Source organism: Cynocephalus volans, chromosome X (genome assembly GCF_027409185.1).
Source record: "Cynocephalus volans isolate mCynVol1 chromosome X, mCynVol1.pri, whole genome shotgun sequence".
In the NCBI taxonomy this organism is placed as follows: domain Eukaryota; kingdom Metazoa; phylum Chordata; class Mammalia; order Dermoptera; family Cynocephalidae; genus Cynocephalus; species Cynocephalus volans.
In genome coordinates this window covers 64,771,818-64,792,473 of record NC_084478.1, presented here as the reverse complement: position 1 = coordinate 64,792,473, position 20,656 = coordinate 64,771,818, and the positions used below count along the sequence as shown (strand labels likewise).

General features: G+C 46.0%; 2 protein-coding genes across 2 annotated transcripts in view; one reads left to right on the top strand and one right to left on the bottom strand.

Annotated features, from left to right (window-relative positions):
- Positions 1-20,656, bottom strand: part of LOC134368020 (uncharacterized) — a 163,655-nt gene that overhangs the window by 99,554 nt on the left and 43,445 nt on the right. The window contains 2 exon segments of the mRNA XM_063084644.1: positions 1,243-1,454; positions 1,544-1,811. Coding sequence (XP_062940714.1) covers positions 1,243-1,454; positions 1,544-1,811 — 480 coding nt within the window.
- LOC134367053 (sperm acrosome-associated protein 5-like) lies at positions 10,737-20,573 on the top strand. Its single transcript, XM_063083686.1, has 5 exons — positions 10,737-10,881; positions 11,274-11,432; positions 12,934-13,012; positions 13,115-13,191; positions 20,527-20,573. The coding sequence occupies exons 1-5, from the start codon at positions 10,737-10,739 to the stop codon at positions 20,571-20,573; spliced, it is 507 nt and encodes a 168-aa protein (XP_062939756.1).

The following is a 20,656-nucleotide window of genomic DNA, read 5'->3' as shown; positions in this document are numbered from 1 at the left end:
ATTTCTGGGAAGGCTGCACGAACAAGCTCTCAAAGGGAGAAGATCATGCGTAGGAACACAGCTAAAATTTTGCCCACAGAACAGGCTGGGGTGGAAATGCTGACATTATTAATTGTTGATACTTCTGGAAACTGGATTTGATGCCCTAGTGCTCTTTTCTTTATATTGTTCTGATTATGCATCCTTTCTAATAAATTAGAACATTTCCAGTATATTTTGAACTGGTGTTCCTTTAGTGGTTAAGTGTAAATTTGTACCTTTACATCATTTGGTAAACCCTTCTTTTCTTGTACATGGCACTCATTCCCCATTAAGAGAAAAGACAAAACAGCTATTCTTAACAATAGTAGATTTTATTTATTCTTTTGTACGCGAGTTTGCTATTAAGTCTAGAAACACATTTCCCTTATATCATTTCCAAGGAACTATGCTTATTGAAATTTATTAAATTGGGATTCGCTTGATACCTGTGACCAGATTTCATGGTGAGGTTAGGCTTCCAACTCACAGCTCGCATATATTCAAGGCTTCAAAAAAGATTTCGGTCTTGAACAACCTCTCTGATGTAAAATGGTCCTTCAATATATACCCATGATACAAGTACAAAGGCCAAGGTTTTTGCTTTAGGACCTTGGCTCTTGCTATTCCTTCTGCCTGAAATGCTCTTCCCCCCAGTATAGCTGGCACCTCATTTTCAGGTCTAAGCTCATATATCATGTCCTCAGGAAAACTTTCCCTGATCACCCTAGCTAAAGCATGAACCCCCACCTCACCTTTTTCTTTTTCTTTGACTTTTCTATGAAAGATTTTCCATTTTCAGTTCTTTTGTAAGGTTTCTCTTCTCTCTGAGTTCTTTAATCCATGCTGAGCTTTGGCTCCTGCAAGATTTTTCTCATGATCAGGACAGTCATAGAGTTTCTCTCCTAGGCGAGTTCTCTGACGTACAGCGAGTTTTGACTTCTCTCTGAAGGCTCTACTACACTTAGCACATTTATAGGGTTTCTCTCCTGTACGAGGTCTTTGATGTACAATGAACTATGACGTCTGGGAGAAGGTTTTCTCATATATATTACACTCATACGGTTTCTCCCCTGTGTGAACTCTCTAATGAATCATTAGATATGATTTCTGGAAGAAAGCTTTATCACATTTGTTGCATTCAAAGGATTTCTCAAATTTTTCTCTTGTATGAGCTCTCTGATGGAACATGAGATATGACTTCCAGAAGACTTTCCCACGTACAGTACATCCATCAGGTTTTTCTCCTCTATGAATTCTCTGATGAGCACTGAGGCTCACCTTAAGGATAAAGGCTCTTCCACAGTCTGAACACACATAACGTTTCTCTCCTGTGTGAGTTCTTTGACGTCTATGCAGCATTGATTTCTCTCTGAAGGATTTGCCACATTCATTACATTCAAAAGGTTACTCTCCTGTGTGTGTTCTCTGATGTACAAGAGAACACCCACACAGGGGATTTCAAGGTTTTCCCACATTCAGAACATTCATAGGGCTTCTCTTCTGTGTGAGTTTCTCTGGTATATGATGAGCTTTGTCTTTTCTTGGAAGGTTTTGCCACACTCATTGCACACATACGGTTTTTCACCTGCATGCGTTCTTTGACGTATATGCAGTGTTGATTCCTCTCTGAAAGATTTACGACATTCATTCCATTCAAGGAGTTTGTCTCCTGTATGCATTCTCTGAAGTATACTGAGGTGTACCTTCCTACTGAATGCTCTTCTACATTCTCTACATTCATAAGGTTCCTCTCTTGTATGAGCGATCTGATGAACAATAAGGAGTGAATACTCACTCAGGGATTTTCAACACTCAGGACATTCATAGGTTTTCTCTCCACCTTGAGTCGTATTATGCTGAACAAAGGACGGGTTATGATTATGACCCTTCCCATACCTCGAAAAGATAAAACTATAGTGACCCAGAACAGATCTGTGGTTGCATGAGGCTACAGGTAAGAGGAAAGTCACATGAAAGAGAGGTAAGTTCCATAGGAGATTTCATTCCCAAATTACACTTTGACATGATGTCTCCCGCTCACTGAGGAATGCTGTAGGAAATAAAGCCACATGTCGCTTAACAACAGGGTTAGCTCTGAGAAGTGCATCGTTGGGCAGTACCATCTCTGTGCAAACATCACAGAATGTACTTACACACACTTACGAACGTAGGCTATATGGTATAGCCATTACAATTTTATGGGATCACCATTGTATATGCGGTCCATCATTGACCGAAACCTCGTTATGCAGTGCATGACTATCTGCAGGAAACCAGGAACTGCATTTATCATCAGGCTGTGGTTGAAGACAATTCCATTACCCACATGAAGACCTGGCAAAGAAGTGCTTTGAAATGCAATTCCAGGCAACCCTGACTTCCCCTGAGGACTCTGTGCTCTCTCCTGATGACTAAGGTGAGCCAAGATACTGGTTACATTTCTCTTTGGCTGCCAGGAACCTCAAAGGGAAACCGGCAGCTCAAGTTTAATGTCTCTTCCACCCGAAGTCCTCCAATGCATCTGCATTCTAATTTGGCCTCTCATTCTCCCTGATCCTCATCCTTATTTACAAGTAATTTCCTACTTTAGGGCAGAGATTCCTACATATCTCATTACATCCAAAGTGAAAAAGAGATAGCAAGAGACAGACAACATACTTACCTGGAGTTTGGCCATTTCCTGGTCTTCCTGGGAAAAAGCAGAGATGTGTGAAGGCTGAGCTGGAACGTCTGGAAAAGAGAAGAGCATACGAAAGATCCCATCAGGCATTCAGTTCCTAGAATTATCTGCCTAGAAATCCCCTCACACACCAGCCGGTCATGACGCCGCTCTGTGCAAGAGTTTGTGCAAACATGAGGTTTTAACCCGGACCTGTGTATTCTTGACTCTATTCCTCATGTGAACCTTGTACGCAAAATGCTTCATGTATATATTAAGTCGCATACTGACCCATTAAATGTATTTATAGGTATTTTCCTTAATGAAATCATTTATCATAACATATCGCAATTTCTCTGTAGGTACCTTCATATCAGGATTAACTTTAATAATGTCCAATTTAAATGATCCAAGTGTACCCATGATAAAGGATTAGTAATACAGAAATGTAAGGGATGAAGTGCTACACAGCTGTTCCAAATGTTACATGGAAGGGCTGAGCCCGTGACGCACTCGGGAGAATGCGGCGCTGGGAGCGCAGCGATGCTCCCGCTGCGGGTTTGGATCCTATATAAGAATGGCCGGTGCCCTCACTGGCTGAGTGCTGGTCACAAAAAAGACAAAAAAAAAAAATGTTACATGGAACTGTGCACATTATCTTTGTACTCTGTGGTACACATATCTCAAAAGTGTTTAAGATGGTATAGAAAAAAATTTACGCTGGATTACACTAAACTTCTAACTGAGAAAAAGTACATTATAAAACTGCAGGAACCCACTCGAAAATTATATGTTAAATGTTTAAAGGGCATACACTTATAAACACTAAAAAATGTCTAAGAACGGACTTTCAAATGTTTCCGGGTGGGAAAATTAGTTCCTTTTGAGTTTTTTTCCCTCTATTTCCTAATTAACCTATAACTCAAATACGTTACTTCTTAATCTCCAATCAACTGGACTGTAAAAGTCTCTATTATCGCTCCCATCCCCCTCAGACTTCGCAGCACCCTGCCCCGCCCCTCCCAGGTCCCAAACTCTGGGGGAGGCCCAGGGTCAGGTGGGTCCTCTCACGTGCCTCTTCTTCCTTCTCCTCACCTCGCTGGGGACGTTGGGCCCTGGAGCCGGAAAGGGGCCTTCGGGTGCAGATTCACTTCGGCAGGAGCATTCACACCAGGCACCTCCCTACCTTGGGCCTTGGGCAAGGGGAGGGGGCAGCGGGAAGGCAGGGCGCGTCCAAAGAGGGGCCTGAGGGATGTGCAGGAACCTTTGGCGCAGCTCACTGTGCTGGAAAATGTGTAAAAGTCAAACTTTAATAGGCCCTCCGCAATCCCGACTAGCCCCGTAACTCTGTCCACCATTGAGCTCCCAGACCCTCACTCCCGGACTCTTGGGTTCCCCATCACTCGGCCACCAAACGCACACATCAATGACCCTCACCAACCGCCTTTCACTCAACCTTTGACCGCCCCAGCACTCAGCCCATGGCCCCTGGCGCTCGCCCCACAAACTCACTCTCTCTCGACAACAGAATATCTGTCCACCGTTCAGGAGACCTTTACAAGCTCGGGGCTCGACGAGCACTTTGGCTTCCGGACCGACTCTGGCACCGCAGCGGGGCAGGTTCTGCGCGCGCTCAGTGGTGCCTTTGACATGGCGCCCGCCGGGAGTCAACATGGGGCCGAGAAGGCGACGAGGCCGCGGCGCAGGCGCAGACGGACGGCGGCCGCGCAGGTGACGTCAGCGCTCCTAGGCGAGATGGCCGCGCCTTCCCCGTCTCCTCCCTCCAGGACAGCCGCACAGAGCAGGTGTTTAGTTTGTTCTGCGGAGGCCGGCAACCCTAAGACGTCAGACAGCAGTTTTCTCACGGCGCGCAGGGGACTATCCAATTAAGGAAGAGTTTCTAGCCGGCAAGGATTTCGTGTCTTGAACTTGGAGAGCGTCGACGGGGTGGCACATGTAATTGAATGGGTAGACAGGATGCGTAGCGGAATTGCTCTGCGCGCACAAAGACTGGGAGGTAGGGAAAACCGGTGGCTCCATCCGGCGGCCAGGCTGACAGTATATTCTAGCGCTTGAAGAACAGTAGGTCGGTATACAGAAAAACAGGAAGCTGAAAAATAAATGAACGGCGATATGGGACACACACAGAAACCCTGGGAGTGAAGGGGATGTACTAAGTAGGGGCTGACAGGTTGCTTTCCCTGGGTGGGCAGAGATAGCGTCACTGTGCTGGGAGTGTAGGAGGTGTGGGCGGGGCCAGGTGATGGAGGGCCTCTGGCCAGGGACAGAGTTCATATTTCATTCTGGACATGATGGGAAGCCATTGGAGGGATCATATTTTTTGAAGACCAGTCTGAAGCAATCTGGCATTACATATTAATGTTAAAAATGCACGTATATTTGACTCATTTGTTTACGGCCTGTCTTGCCCTACTAGAATATGACCTCCACAGGAATTTGTTAAGCACCTCCTCTATGCCAGGTAGTGTTCTAGACATTGGCGATATAGCAGGGAAGTAAACAGAGCCCCCCAAAGAAGCAAACATGATGGAGACAGCCTGGGTTCAAACCCCCGTTACCATCTGTGTGACCTAGAGCAGGACTCCTACCGTCTCTCTGTTAAGTTTCCTTATCGATAAAATGGGGATAACGATAGTGCCTACCTCGTTAAGGTTCTGGTGACACATGAGTTGGTAATTGTATAGTATTGAGAACAATGCCTAGCGTATCGCAAGGCCTATGGTAGTTTATTATTATTATTATTGCTTACATAATAGTAGGCTGTGTGTGTGTGTGTGTGTCTGTGTGTGAAAATGTGTACATATAAAGTTTTTAAAAAGAAGAAAAATTTTAAAATGACCTGCAAGCTGCTTTGTGGAGAACAGATTGCAGAGGGCAAGGGCAGGAACAGAGAGACCAATCAGAGAGACCAGTGAGGAGGCTCCTGGCAACAGACACAGCAAGTGACTCCTCTGTGCCAGGCACCGTGTGAAGCACATGACATTGCCTGCCTCAGATAGTCTCCACAACAGTCCTATGTCCTCCACTTGTCAGATGAGGAAACTGGTCCCAGAGAGATTAACTAACTTGCCCAAGGTCACGCAGGTTCTCAAGGTCAGATCCATAGCTTCCATCCAATTATACTCTTCTTTCTAAAATTCCGTATCCCACAGAACTTCCAGAAGTTATCTGAGAGCCTCATTCCAGAACCATTCAAACTAGCCAAGGACATAAAAACAGACACACGGACCACTGGAACAGAATAGAGAAGCCAGAAATCAACCCACATGCTTACAGCCAACTGATCTTTGACAGAGGTACCAAGAACAGCCTCTTCAACAAATGGTGCTGGTAAAACTGGATATCCATCTGCAGAGGAATGAACCTCTACCCATACACCTTGCTGTATACCAAAAAGTCAACTCAAAATGGATTAAAGACTGAAATATAAGACATGAAACTATGAACCCCCTAGAAGAAAACACAGGGGAAACGCTTCAGGGTGTAGGACTGGGGAAAGACTTTGTGAGTAAGACCTCAAAACCACAGGCAAGAAAAGGAAAAACAAACAAATGGGATTCTATCGAGCTAAAGAGCTTCTACCCAGCAATGAAAACAATCATCAGAGTGAGAAGGCAACCTACCAACTGGGAGAAAATATTTGCAAACTATACATCCGACACGGGATTAATATCCAGAATATACAAGGAACTCAAACAACTTAACAGTACAAAATCAAATAATCCAATTTTTAAAAATGGGCAAAGGAGCTAAAGAGACATTTCTCAAAAGAAGACATACAAATGGCCAACAAATATATGAAAATACGTTCAACATTACTAATCATCAGGGAAATGCAAATCAAAACCACACTGAGATATCATTTCACCCCAATTCCACTGGCTATTATCAAAAAGACGGAATAACAAATGCTGGCAAGGAAGCAGAGAAAGTGGAACTCTTTTACACTGTTGGTGGGACCATCAATTAGCACAGCCATTATGGAAAACAGTATGGAGGTTCCTCAAACAGGTACAGATAGAACTGCCATATGATCCAGCCATCCCAGTACTGGGTATATACCCCAAGGAATGAAATCATCATGTCGAAGGGATACCCGCACTCCCATATTCATCGCAGCTCTATTTACTATAGCCAAGATATGGAATCAACGTAAATGTCCATTGATGGATGATCGGATAAGGAAAATGTGGCATATATACACCATGGAATACTACCCAGTCATAAAAATGAATGAAATTCTGCCATTAGCAGATACACGGATGAGGCTGGAGAAAAGTATGTCAATTGAAACGAGCCAGGCACAGAAAGAGAAATACTGCATGTCTCACTCATAAGTGGGAGGAGAAAGGAGGAAGGAAGGAGGGAAGGAAGGAAGGAAGGAAAGAGTGACAATAATGTGTCAAACTTTGAGATGGATCGAGCACAACCGTTGTCACTAGAGGTGGGAAAGAGGCAGGAGGAGAGGGGTTATGGAGAATTGGTTAATGGACACAAGGAATGTTTACGTTTCGTAATGATAAACATGCTAATTATCCTGATTTGATCATCACACATTGTACACCGGTATTGATATTCAACCGTGACCTCCAGAAATATGTTCATCAATTATTTCTCAATGAAATAATAAATAAATACTATTGGCTATGCAAAAACTAATAAAAATAGTATAAAAACCTAGCCAAGGAATGGAGCTTCCTAGCAGACAAGGAAAAGACAGAAAGTAGGGGAGTAACTCAGATCTCCTCCTCTCTGAAGGATGAGAACATTCTGGGTACAAAAGATTTCCACTGTCTCAAGGCATCAGGAGGTGGAAAAAAGGAATGGTGGGTCCTTTATGGCCCATCGGCGTCCTGCCCCTTCCTGCCCCCAAACATCCTGTACCACCTAATGTACACACAAACACACACACACAGACACAGACACACACACACAGACACACACACACACACACACACACACACACACACACACACACACACACACACACACACACACTGCCCCCCTATGTGTAAGTTGAAATCGCCTAGTGGTGGTCAGATCCAGAAATGTTTCTGAACCATCGATACAGCCCTTCAGAAACTATCCCAGGGCCGAAAGTGCACATCCACAAGCTGAGTGAGACCAGCTTCTCTGCTGTGGAATCAGGAGGCCCACACTCTGCCCTGGGCATCCCCTACCATCAGCCCCTCCAAGGGTGACTTCCTCATACAGTAGCCTAAGCAGCAGGTGGCTAGGTGAAGAGGTATGGAAAGGTGACAGGTAGCTGGTCCCAGCACAGAGTCTGCATGATGTGACACTCTCACCCAAAGACAATGAGAAAGGCCCCCGCCTTGTCGGAGAGTTATCATTACAATCGCTGATAATACACATTTTACCAAAACTATGAAAGCACTGCCAATTGTGAGCAGTTGTTTTGGACCGAGGAAAACAGGTAAGGTTGGCAGAGCGACAGCACAGAAGGAGCCACGTCTCTGGTGACCTTGGAGCCTCGAAATACCTCCCTCCAGGAGACAAATCCCCTTCCGTCCTCTCGAAGCCACTGGCATCTGTGGTGGTGATGCTATGTGCAGCCAAACCGAATCCTCAACAATACATCAGACTTTTCTGTCCCGGCCAACGTGAGTGTCAGTAGACAGGAGACACATAGGACAGTGGACAATGGTGAATGAATGACAAGGTGGGAGTGAGTGGGGGCAAGGAGAGACAAAAGGCGACGGACTGGAGGTGAATGAACAGCAGCGTGGAGTGAATGTGGGGGGATGGGAGGCACAGAGAAGGAGAGACTACACGTTCAATTTTGAATTAATTTGAGGTTACAGGTGATTTCAGTAAACAGTGGGAAAATGAGGTACAATATAAGTGAAAAAAAGGTGAAAGTGGGAGCAGACTGAGTGAACGGGACGATGAAAGGTGGTGAATGGGAATAGAGCTGATGTAAGTACTAAGGATCAGAGCATCAATGAATGGTGTTCAGGAGGCATAATATGAGTGAAGATAGGTGAACGTGTGGGGAAAGCAGGAGTCGATGGGGTAATGTGGGGCATAGAGGGAAGAATGGGGTGCACAAGGGGCAGAGTCAGACGGAATGAACAAGAGTGCATGGTAGGGTGTGAGTCCGTGTGCGGTTTTTTGCGTGGGGGCATAAGGAGGGAGAAGGTGAGTGCCTAGAGGGGTCTGGGAGCAGATGGATTACACGGGGGAACTGTGGGGTGGTGATCCTGGAATGTGGGGGTACATGGATCCCAGTGTCAATCAGCAGATGTGAATGAGCCGAAGAGTGTGCGTGAACAGAGGTGATGCTGGGCAGAGTGAGAGGGAGTGGAAGTAAAGAGAGAAGATGAGGAAATGTGGGTATCGTGAGGCAAACAGAGAGGGGATGAAGGTCACGTGGTCCAGGGTGAAAAAAGGGGGGAAACACGGGTCCCAATGTGAGCGAAAAGCAGCGAATTGAAGCCAAAGTGTGACTGAATGGGGGACCTGTGCGGCCGAGTGGGAGCAAATAGACATGAATCGGGAGCAGGTCGTGAGTGAGGAGAGGGTAAGAGGAGGTACAGTGGGGGTGAAATTAAACGAATGGGGTAATGAGAGGCAGAGTGAGATAATGAAGAAGAATTGAGAAAGAATGGAGGTGACCAAACGTAAGAGCGCGCGTATGGGGGTACCTCGAGGTGGTGTTTGGGGTAATGTGAGGCAGAGGCCCAGGAAAAGGGGACGGCAGCATTTGGGAGGATAAAGTTGAAGAAGAGGTAGAAGGGGAGCGAATGGGGGGGATGATAAGGCCCGGAGTCAATGAACAGAGGTGAAGGACGGGCCACATGAGAGTGAGCGGGAGTCATCTGATGCAGCAGCAGGAAGCAGAAGCGCAAGAAGGAAATGAGTCTAAGTGGGAGTGAATGGAGGGGAAGTAGCAATACGATGTGAGAGAATTTGGGTAAGGACAAGTAGAGAGTTAGGGGTCTGTGGTAAGCCGAGGTCTGGTTGGGTGAGTATGAGTGGACGAGAGGCAGTGTAAGTGAATGGGGGAATAAAGGGTAGAACGAGAATGAAGGTGAAGAAGCAGTCGAGCGTGAGGACGTATGTGTAATATGTCCTTTATCATACGTGATGTGGGACCCAGTGTGATTGTAACATGGGCGGATTCCAGTAAACTAGGGTGGAGCAGCGCAGTAAGTGCAGAGAGGTGAAGGAGGTACCAAGGATGAATGCTATGGTGGGAATGTGTCCTCCAAAATTCAGAGGTTGGCGTTGGGAGGTGGGGCCTCTGGGGAGGTGTTTAGGTCATGAGGGATCCACCTTCTTGAAGGGATTAATGTCACCGTAAAGGGGGCTTGCAAGAGTGGGCTCACTCTTCCTTGCCCTTCTGCCTTCCGTCACGTAAGGGCACAGCAAGAAAGCCTTCAACAGATGCCAGCGCCTTGATCTTGGACTTGCCAGTGTGAAATACTATGAGGAAATAAATTTCTGTGTTTTATAAATTACCCAGTCTCAGGGATTGTCATAGCAACACAATCGGACTAGGACCGTGAGTAAATGGAAGGAGGCGGTAGTAGCTACAGTGTGGTGAACAGCCCTGACTACCTAGCAGAGGAGGGAATGGTGGCGATGAGGGGCAGAGTAAGTGGAAATGGCGGTAATCACATGGTAGAGCACGATTAAGGAGAGTAGAGTGTGACAGTGTTATGATTGTAGGGTAACGTGGCCTCACCGTGAGGCCTATTACCCAAGACCCGTCTGCCCTTTGTTTGGCCACAACCCCTCTCTCCCTGCACCTCTTTGTACTATGTCTGGGTTTCTCCCTGTCTTTGTCTCCTTCCATCTTTGTGTATGTGTCAGTATATTTTGTCTCTTGGTTTTGAATGGAACTGGGACTGGAAAAGGTGGTGAGGCGTCCAGACGCCTGGCTTCTGTGTTCCAGAATCTATCACTTAGAGCGTTGTTCATAGAGCCCAGAGGTCCGGAATGCCCCCAATACTGAACAGCACAGGGTGAGTCTGGAGCAAAGAGTCAGATAGGAGGGCTTCTGGGTGTCGTAATGCCAGCCTGGGGCTGTGCTGAAGTGACCTTGGCCATGCTGATGACGGCTGCTGTGGATGCCAAGATCTATGAACGCTGCGAGCTGGCACTGAAGCTGGAGAAGGCCGGCCTCAACGGCTACCAGGGCTACGGCATTGGAGACTGTGAGATGCCAGTTGCCCCAAGTCCCGTTCATGCCCCGAGCAACCCATGACACTCACAACCAGGTCCCTCTTGTCATTTATCTTGTCTCTGACCAGGGCATTGTTCTCCCTGACTGACCGCGAAGAGTGGTTTATGTAACTCTAATGTCATCACCATTATTGCCTTTATCACCATCAACTCTACCATCAGTAACATCAATATTATCACCGAGAATACCATAATCTCCACCATCACTGATATGTCACCAGAGTCAGCAACATCACCACCAGCAAACATAGATCATCACCCTCACAGCTGAGATGACAACCATCCTTGTACTCACCTTCCTCATCCTAGACTTACCAATTCCCAGGCCCTACGCCCACCTCCTTCCGCCCTCTCTCTGGTCCAGGGTTGTGCATGGCACACTATGAAAGTGGCTTTGACACGTCCTTCGTTGGCCACAATCCCGATGGCAGCAGTCAATATGGCATTTTCCAGCTGAGCTCCGCTTGGTGGTGTAACAATGGCATCACACCCACCCAGAACCTCTGCCACATAGATTGTCAGAGTAAGGCAGCACTGGGGATACCCTGAAGTCCTGCCTGGCCCCACTCCCCACACAAGGAGGGAAAGGTGGTTTAAGCCATAATCTCCTGAAACAAGTAGAAAAATGATGGGGAAATGAGAAAAGATGTTTGGGCTGTTCGAGACATCATCAGGTATCCTTACCCAGACTACAATGAGAGGTCGTCTAGGTTAGGAGAAGTCAGAGCTCCCAAACCTTACCCAGAAGGGAAGCTACAGTTTTGTGAGACTCAGGAAACTGGGAACTTGGCTGCATGTGGAATATAGGGAAAGATTGTTCTGATTTGGGGTTGAGAGTGCCCACACACTGAGGGAAGAAGCAGACGTCTGTGTGTAGGAACAGAAAGAAACTACATCCATGCAGAAATGGGAGAAATTTCCAGGAAAGAGTGTGGTGTGGTTGAAGAGAAAACATAATAGCAGTTGAAGTTGTTCAGGGTTAGCCAAAATGGTGGTTGAAGTTGTCCAAGACAGTCCAAAATGGAGACTGAAGGTATTTGGGACCAGCCCGAATGGGGTTTGACTTTGTCTGAGTCCTGTCAACATGAAAGAAGAGATTGCCCAGAAGCGGCTGGCTTGAAGTTTGAAGTTGTGCAGGACTGTGATCCATAGATATTGAGGTTGTCTAAGACAGGGTAACGTGAACAATGACTTTATTAAAGACTAGCTAAAATGCAAGTCAAGATTGGTCAGTTTAAGCCGACATGGAGGTTGAGGTAGTGGACAAAATACACTAAAATGGAGGTTGAGGTCCTGGGCCAATCCACAGGGAGGTTGAGGTTACTTATAACTAGTCAAAATGGCAGTTGAGGATGTCTGTGGCTCGTCGACATGGCGGTTGAGATCATTCATAACTGACCACCGGGCAGTTAAGGTCATCCTAGTCCAGCCTAGATGGCAGTTGAGATCATCTAGGACCAGGTACCATAGTGGCTGAGGCTGAACAGGACTAGACAACAAGAGATTGAGGTAATTCGTAATCAGTCAAAGTGGGGGTTGAGTTTATCTAGGGCCTGACAACACAGTGTTTGAAGTCACTAGGATTGAGCAACATGGCAGTTGAATAGGTTCCCAGGCAGCCAACATAGCAGATGAAGTGATGTCAGACCAGTCAGTATTGCAGTTGAGATCATTCATGACCAGGCACAGTGACAGCTGAAGCCATCCTGAGCTGGCTGACTTGGAGTATGAAGTTGTCTAGGACCAGCCAGTATGGTGCTTGGGGTTATTCATAACCACGCATTAGGATAGTTAAGGTCACCCTAAATCAGTCAACAGGAGTTAAGGTTGTACAGAACCAGCCAACATCGCAATTCAGGTAATTCATTACCAGCTGACAAGGGAGTCAAGGTCATCCAAAATCAGGCAATGAAGTGGTTAAAGTTATTCAGGCGCCAAGGAACCTAGATCCCCTGGGCCCTTCATCATACACTGTCACCCTATCCCCAATGCACCAGATCACCATGTCCCTCTCTTCCCCTAAGACCTGCTCAACCACCATATTCTGGATGACATCTTCTGTGCCAAGCGGGTCGTGTCCTCACAGGATAGTATGGCTGCCTGGTAAGTTCATGGGGATGGCCCGGACAGTGGGCAGCTGGGGATAGTGGCACTGCCACCCCGTCAACCTGTCCACTCCATACTCTCCCTCTTTTCCTTTCCCAGGGCTTCTTGGACCCAGCACTGCACTGGTCATGATTTATCTAAATGGCTCAAAGGGTGTGACATGCATGTGAAAACTGGCTCAGGATAAATCCATCTATGACTTGTGTTCCCAGAGATAGAGTTTTTCTTTTCCTTTCTTTTCTTTCTCTCCAGAATTTAACAAAGGATGGTGTCTATGAACAATTCGAGAGATGCTTTGAAGCCTGACTCTCTTCATGTTTCCAGTGCCTGCAAGTACCCCCATTCAGTCACTTCTTCCATATATTCAAAGCTCTAATTAAGAGAGACCATATCACTTGTGCTGAGGTGGGGAGAGATCTGCAGTAATTAAGAGCATATGTTGTTATTTTAGTCCGTTTTGTGTTGCTATCACAGAAATACCTGAGTCTGGGTAACTTATAAAGTAGAGAGGATTATTTGGCTTACTACTCTGGGACAGGTGCATCTGGCACAGGCCTCAGGCTGGTTCTACACATGGCGGAAAAGTGGCAGGCAGCTGGCAGGTACAAACAGATCACATCGCAAGCGGAAGAAAGAGAGAGGAAGCAAGAGAGAGAAGGTGCCAGGCTCTTTTTAAGCAACGAGCTCTCGTGGGAAGTAATGGAGCGAGAGCTCACCCATTAAACCCCTCCCCCAGGGAGAGCATTAATCCATTCAAGAGGGATCCACCCCCATGACTCAATCAGTTTCCAACACTGCCACTTTGGGGATCCAATTTCCACATGAGGTTTGGAGGGGACAGCACATCCAAACTCCATCAGTTGTCCTGGGTTCAAGCACCGTCTCTAGCACTTACTACATGTGTTGCCTTGAAAGAGGCACTTGATTTCTCTGAGCCTCTATTTCCTCATCTGGAAAATAAGGATAAGGATACTAAGTATAGTACTTCAAGGGGTTATTGGCAGGGTTAAATTAATTAATGCTTGCAAAACACACAAAGTGCTTGGTACCCAAGACAGGTGTAGGTTTGGAGAGAGAGGGGTGGGGGAGTATGAGAATTGGCTTCCCTTAAAAAAGTAACAGTCTCAGTGGAGGTCACTACAGGGACTTATTTAAGGCAGACAGAGTCTCTTCAGGGGGGAATGGAATTGGATTCAGCGGACACAGGAAACTCAGTGGGAATTAGAAGTTTCAAGTATTCACGTTCTCCCACATCCTCCCACATATCACCGTTCGAGCACTCAGCACCCACCCCTTTCTATACAGAGTCCTAAGGTTCAAATGACCGACTGGCAATATAGACAGGGAATTCAGCGGGTGCACAAGGTACGAATTTTTTACAGAATGTCTGGGTTTCCGTCTGTGTCGTGAGTAGATAATTTAAGAGTTTAAACTTGCCATTCTTTCTCTTTGCACCGGCCAGCCCCATTGGAAGCAGCCACTCCAGTGAGGAAACAGTCCCTCATGTCCTTTGTATTCTTTGGTCGGGGCTGGATACTCAACTACCCAAAGCCTGGCTTTCAGTGTTCACTTCACTGAGGATAAGCACAGATGAGCATGAGAACAGCCAGCTGCCACTTCCCGCCAAGGAAATCTCGAGCCCCCTTCCTTCATGTCAGTTGGGTTCATCCTGCCTTCAGCCCCAACCAGCCTACATAACCAAATCGCACACCTCCCTGAGGGCCCGTAAAGAGTGCCGTCACTCTGGGCACTGAACTCTGAATGTGACAGCTATTCATCAAAAGGGTAGCAAGCAGTTCTGGAGAATTTAAGTAAACAATGTGTATTGGTCCGTTTCCATTGCTTCTAACAAAATCCTTGCAACTGGGTTATTTATAAACAAAATGAAATTTATTGCCATAGTATCTGAGGCTGGGAAGTCCAAAGTCCATCTGATGGTGGCGACAGTGACTTGGGTCAGCTAAAAGGTTCTGTGTCATCACCGAAAACAGAAGTTCCTCTAAGATGTTTGTTTCTCCTCCAACGTGAAAGAAAACCCGGGTTGAGTGCAGGCATCCTTTTTGTGGACAGGGAAGAAAGCAGTTCCCATGTGTCTTTTCCTCATCAGCCAGGGATGACTACTTCAGCTGGAGCCCTCGTGTGCTGTGGCAGGATCAGTGGCATTGGAGCCTGAGGACGGAAGGTCGCTTTCACAACCTACACGTGATAAGCATGAGTAATAAATTACCGGGGCAAGCTCTCCTTCCCCGGAGACCAGGTGGCTGTAATACTCCAGTCCCACAACTCCAGACACACGACTCTGAGCAGGGTCCAGGCACTGCCACTCCTGCAGGCGAAGGCTTCAGTCTCATCCTCCAATGCCACCGGCCCCTGGAATAACACACGATGGCCCCATCTGCAGTGGTCCTACCTGCGCGTTGAGGAAAAGGTATATGGGAACTTCTCAGCTCTGAAGTCCTGAAATGTTCAGAGGTGAAGGATTCCTCATCTCTTCTGGACCCTAGAAGACGAACTTGTTCTCTCACCTCCCAGGTGAAATGGCCAGACTTTGCCAAGGTGTAAATGGCAGTCTCTGAAGCGGAAACTGCCCCTTTCTTGGACTTCAGAGGCCCTGATGGCCAAGCAGCGGCCTTAAATCCTGCATCATGTCCTGTAACAGAGAATCAAGTTACCAAACCAGACCTGATTTTCACATTTGAGAAAGAAGAGCCTTGGGTGGCAGAGAGAAAAGCTGAAGTTGCATAGGTGAGTGAGCACTAGAAAGCCTGGGGATGGTGGTTAGAAGGAAGATTCCGGCTAGCAAGTGGGAGGCTGACTCCTTTGCCGTTGACGTACCATGTCTTCCCTAAAGGAGGTGGGCCTCTCCTGGTTATAGGACGTGGGGGTGAGCCCCCCAGATAAAAGGATATCTCAGCCTCCCTCTGTTCCTTGCTTAGCTTTGACAGACAACCCTGCCTCCCTTTTTTGTCCTCAGGACCTGTTCCCTGCCGCCTCCAACTGGAACGAGACTTTCTAGGTCTTTCTCCCCTTCCCTGGCCTTTTCACTTTCCTTCCTTCCAATTGTCTTCAACTCCTTTCCTTATGTATTCAAACATTACAGATCTGTTCTTTTTCAGCTTTGTGACGTCTGTTTCATCTACTTCTCTCATTCTTGTGAAAAGCCTCATGGTGTTTTCTCCTTGTGTTTCACAATCAGCTCCCACCCCACCCAAACTCAAACTCCTCCTTTCAAGGATCTCCATTTCTGGGTCAGTTGTTTCTCTTCCCCCAAATTGAAGTTATAGTGTCCTTTTTTGTTCTAGTTGCTTGTTGCTGGTACAAAGAGAAATGATTTCTGTAGGTTGAGCTTCTATGTAGCAACCTTGCTAAATTCACTGACTAATTTTTAGTTTATCTATAGATCCTTTGGATTTTCTATGGACATGAGAGCTGCAGAGGGTGAAATTGTATTTAATCACTTCCAGTCATTACTCCTTTTCTTTTTCTTTATTGCATTGCCTCAGCCCTCCGGTGTGATGTTGAATACAAGTGGGCACAGCAGGACTATTTGTCTCCTTCCCAACCTTAGGAAAGTTTCTCCAGCATCACCATTGTTTTTTTAACACACCCTTTATCATACTAAAGAAGTTCTCTTCTATTCCTAGTTTGCTAAAAACTTATATTGTGATTGGATATTGAATTTTATCAACTCCCTTTCTTCTGTATCTATAGAAATTATATGGTTTTTCTCCTTTATTAATTACATTAACAAAATTGTCAAATTTATTGGCATAAATCTTTTTCATAATTCCTTTATTACCCTTTTAATGTTTATAGTCTATAGTGATGTCCATTATATCGTGGATATTTGAAAATGTGTTATTTTCTTGATCATTCTAGAGTTTGTTTTTATTAATCTTTCCAAAAACCAGCTTTGATTTTCTCTATTGTTTGTCCTCTGGGGGACACAAAAGAAATGTGATGGAGGAAATCCCTAAGAAGTGCTTAGTACGGATGGTTAGTAAGCTAGGCGCTTAGGAGATATGAACAAAACCCATCGAATGTGTGAAGTATAGATAAGGAATAATCAAGTATCTTTTGAGACACAGGCAGAATGCACACGATGTGTTAAATATAGTAAGCAAGTGAGTTAGTAACTTGCAAGAGATGCTAAAGATAAATAGAATAAATGGAATATATGCTAGGACAAACAGGATTATAACTTATAGACATGTCGTGAGGTATCCCACCACCTGAACTACATTATACTTCAATTGGCCATCAATTGGTGACACTCAGTATTGTCCCGCTGAAAACAGATAAAACATCAGCGTTCAGGAAGCTAACTGGTGAGCTACATACAGCTCAGGTAACTGAGGTGTCATTGGCCCTGAGCACCTTCGGTGTGACTGGGCCTCCTGTTCAAATCTCAACTCCTGTGCTCGTTTGAGAGAATGAACACGGAATATCGCCGGATTCAAGAAATGTGCTGCTTCACCCTGTTTGTTCCCCATCCTAAGGGTGTTAACTTACCCCACCTCTTTCCTTTGCTTCTTTTTCAAAATGTATTTTGTATTCTTATTTAATTTGGTGGCTGCTGATATAGTGATCTTAGCCCTTGACCCTGTTGTTGCAACACCACACTCTATTTTGTTTTAAAATTTCTATAAGCCATGTGACTCAAGCATTTTAATTTGGTCTATGAGCCTTTCTATTCCAAGGCCTCTGAGGTATCTTGCCTGGTAGCATATTGGAGACTATCATTCTATCAAGGGAATTTCTCATGTTAAGAGGCCCCAAAAGATGAGGAGAGAAGAGATCACAATTGAGAGTTTGGAGAATTTCCCAAAAGAAATAAGACAATAATATGAGATAATTGGTTAAAGTATCAGGGGCCCAGCACTGATCTGGGTGGATATAGGGTCAATCATGGATCACTGGGTTATCTAGGGGATCCCAAATGGATAAGAATTAATTTTACATTCCAAGTTTTGGCTAAAGCAGTGAGACCACAAATCGGCATAATTAACTGGGGGGTTGCAGTGATTAGGGCTAGCCTAAGGCACAGCAGAGCTGATTTGGGAGAGGTGTTCAGGATAACTCCTGTGGTGGGGCCTCTCCCTGAGTGTATACAAATAACAGTACGAGAAAAACATGAAACATGGAGGTTACGTTCATCGAGCACTGTCTCCAGCGCACAGGCTCTTCCCATCCCATACACCTGTCGTAAACACGGAGCCCTCGAGGCAGATTCTCCTTGTGCAGAAACCCCAGTGACCACCTGTAGCTTCCTCCACTCAGGCCCTACCCACTCCCCCTTGCCACCACAAGGTCTGGCATGGCTGAAGCCCCGAGATCCTATAACCCGATAGCACAGATCCCCGTTACTCACCTGACAGAGCACCCACCATCACCCCATTCCAGCACTCTGCCCACCCCGACTGCCCATCACTCCTCTTCACTCACTCACACTGTGCCACATCTTGCCACTCACCTGCGCTGCTCTTCAATCAGCCCCATTCACCACCACACTTCACAGCATGCCGCACGTCACTCATTTACTCCACTGTGAATGCTGAGAAAACTCACACTGCCCTCTCACATCCTGCCCACTCCCACTCTCCCTGACCGTACTCATGCTACTTACACTTGACTGTTTCTTCTCCAGCAGCTCACTCCACTGGATGTCTCCCCATTTCCCCCTACTCTCCCCTATTCACCCAATCTGCCCCTCTTTACCCCATTCACCTCCGGTGGGCCCTTCATTAACCCCCATTCCCCTAATTCCAGACCATTTACTCACGTCCTGCGGTTCGTCCCCACCGATTCCCCTCTGGGTCTATGCCTCACCCACATGTGGCCCAGCAGGATGCCATTTGTGTCCCAGAAAGCAGGACCCCCAAGATCCACCAGAAATGGGGAGATCCAACCTCCTCCCCTCTGTGGGATTACCTTTAATGGACCTGAGACCCAGAGAAGATTCTCTGTCAGTAGGAAGCTGCTCATTCCACATTTCCTCTCATTGGAAAGGCACCGAATGTAATATGTTTGACTCGCGTGGTTCATAAAAAAAGTGAGCCCATGGCTCAATTTCCTGCAGCATAATTCAGGGAAAGACAGAATGCCTGGAGGGCGCAGACAGGGTCTCAGTTCTAAGTCATCCACCTGTTTTGAAAACTTTAAACACTGCCCAGCCCCGGGTTTTACATCGCCTGGTTTGCCTAGTTCCACCACAAAGATGGCCCTGGTGAAAAACCACAGAAGCATGAGGGCTGTAAATACAGTAATTCACAAGGAAGACATCATGTTCTGGAGCAAATGTCCTACTGCGTGGTCTCTGGCTGTGTCAGACCGTCGCTCTCAATCTGGCTCTCACCTTAGAAAACAGGTGTTACCACCAGGACTGTGACCTTGCGACCATGTTACTCAACCTCTGAGAAGATTCATGTTTTTTTTTTTTATATATACAGACAGAGATTCATGTTTTATACATCTTGTAAAAAGTCTCCGTGTTCGCGCGTGTGCGCGAGTGGGTGTGTGTATGAAGGAAGTAAATTTAATCATTTTGTTAAGGTGTGGAAAGACAGTGGTGAGCTTTAGCACAATCTTTTCACAGATGGCACTGTGCATACTAAAAACATAAAACCTCTCCCAGTCTCAATTATTTTAGGTTTACTTAATGTGGTCCCTGCTCACCTGAGCATTGCTGTATTTGGCACCCCCAGGAAGATAATACCTCTATGCCTCTGGAATTGATTGAATGTCTGTTTTTCTGTCTGCCTTGCTTTTCAATTTATTCACTTGAACAAAACAAACACATTGAGCATATCTATCTTAAGTGTTACGGTATCCAACGTCTAGATTCTGAACTCATCATGACAGTAATAGAATAAAATATGCTTCTTCAGCATTTTATTTATTTTTTGAAAGGATGGGACATCCACATACTACAATCTTCAAAAGCTATGAAAGGACACACAGTTGTCTCCTTCCCAGTTCTTTTCCCCCACCCACCACCGCCCTTTCCCTCTCTCCAGCATAATCAGGGTTACCAGCTTGTGTTTTCCCAGGGATAGTTTCTACATACACAATACCACTCTTCTCCTTTTTATACACAAACGGTTGCCCGTTATACTTAGCATCCCACACCTTGCTTTTCTTACCTAATAACGTAACTTGGAGAGTATCCCACATCACTATGCAAAGTTCTCTTTTATTCATTTTTGTCTACCAAGGAGTTTTCTGTATCAATATAGCACAATTGTGGCAATCAAAACGCTGGTGGTGTCATTTGGACAGCTTCCAATGTTTTGTTTTCACAGAGCATCAGCGAATGCCTGTGCGTGTTCATCATTTTGTAAACGCACGAGTATATACATTACTAGAAGTTAAACTGCTGGCTCAAACCCACGTGCATTTGTGGTTTTGATTCCTTTCGAGTCATTCCTCTCTGAATGAGAACAGCTTGTCCCGGACTTGCTATTTGCTGGAGGTTCATGTGGGGTAAGAAACTGGGGCCACATTCTAGGCAGATAACAGTTTTTCTAACAACTGGGATTATTTTTCCCACATCTGTTAGTTCTTCAGATTTTCCTTCTCCAAGTCAGTAAATAGGGGCAGCTGTAGGGCTCTTCACAAGGAAAAGTCCCCTGTCTTTCCCCA

What these genes read in the sequence shown, in the direction of transcription:
- LOC134367053 (XM_063083686.1), top strand. Translation starts at nt 10,737, where the DNA reads ATGCCAGCCTGGGGCTGTGCTGAAGTGACCTTGGCCATGCTGATGACG. An exon ending in GGGCTACGGCATTGGAGACT is followed by an intron (nt 10,882 to 11,273) that starts GTGAGATGCCAG and finishes TCTCTGGTCCAG; the next exon opens with GGTTGTGCATGGCACACTAT. An exon ending in TGACATGCATGTGAAAACTG is followed by an intron (nt 13,192 to 20,526) that starts GCTCAGGATAAA and finishes CATTCTAGGCAG; the next exon opens with ATAACAGTTTTTCTAACAAC.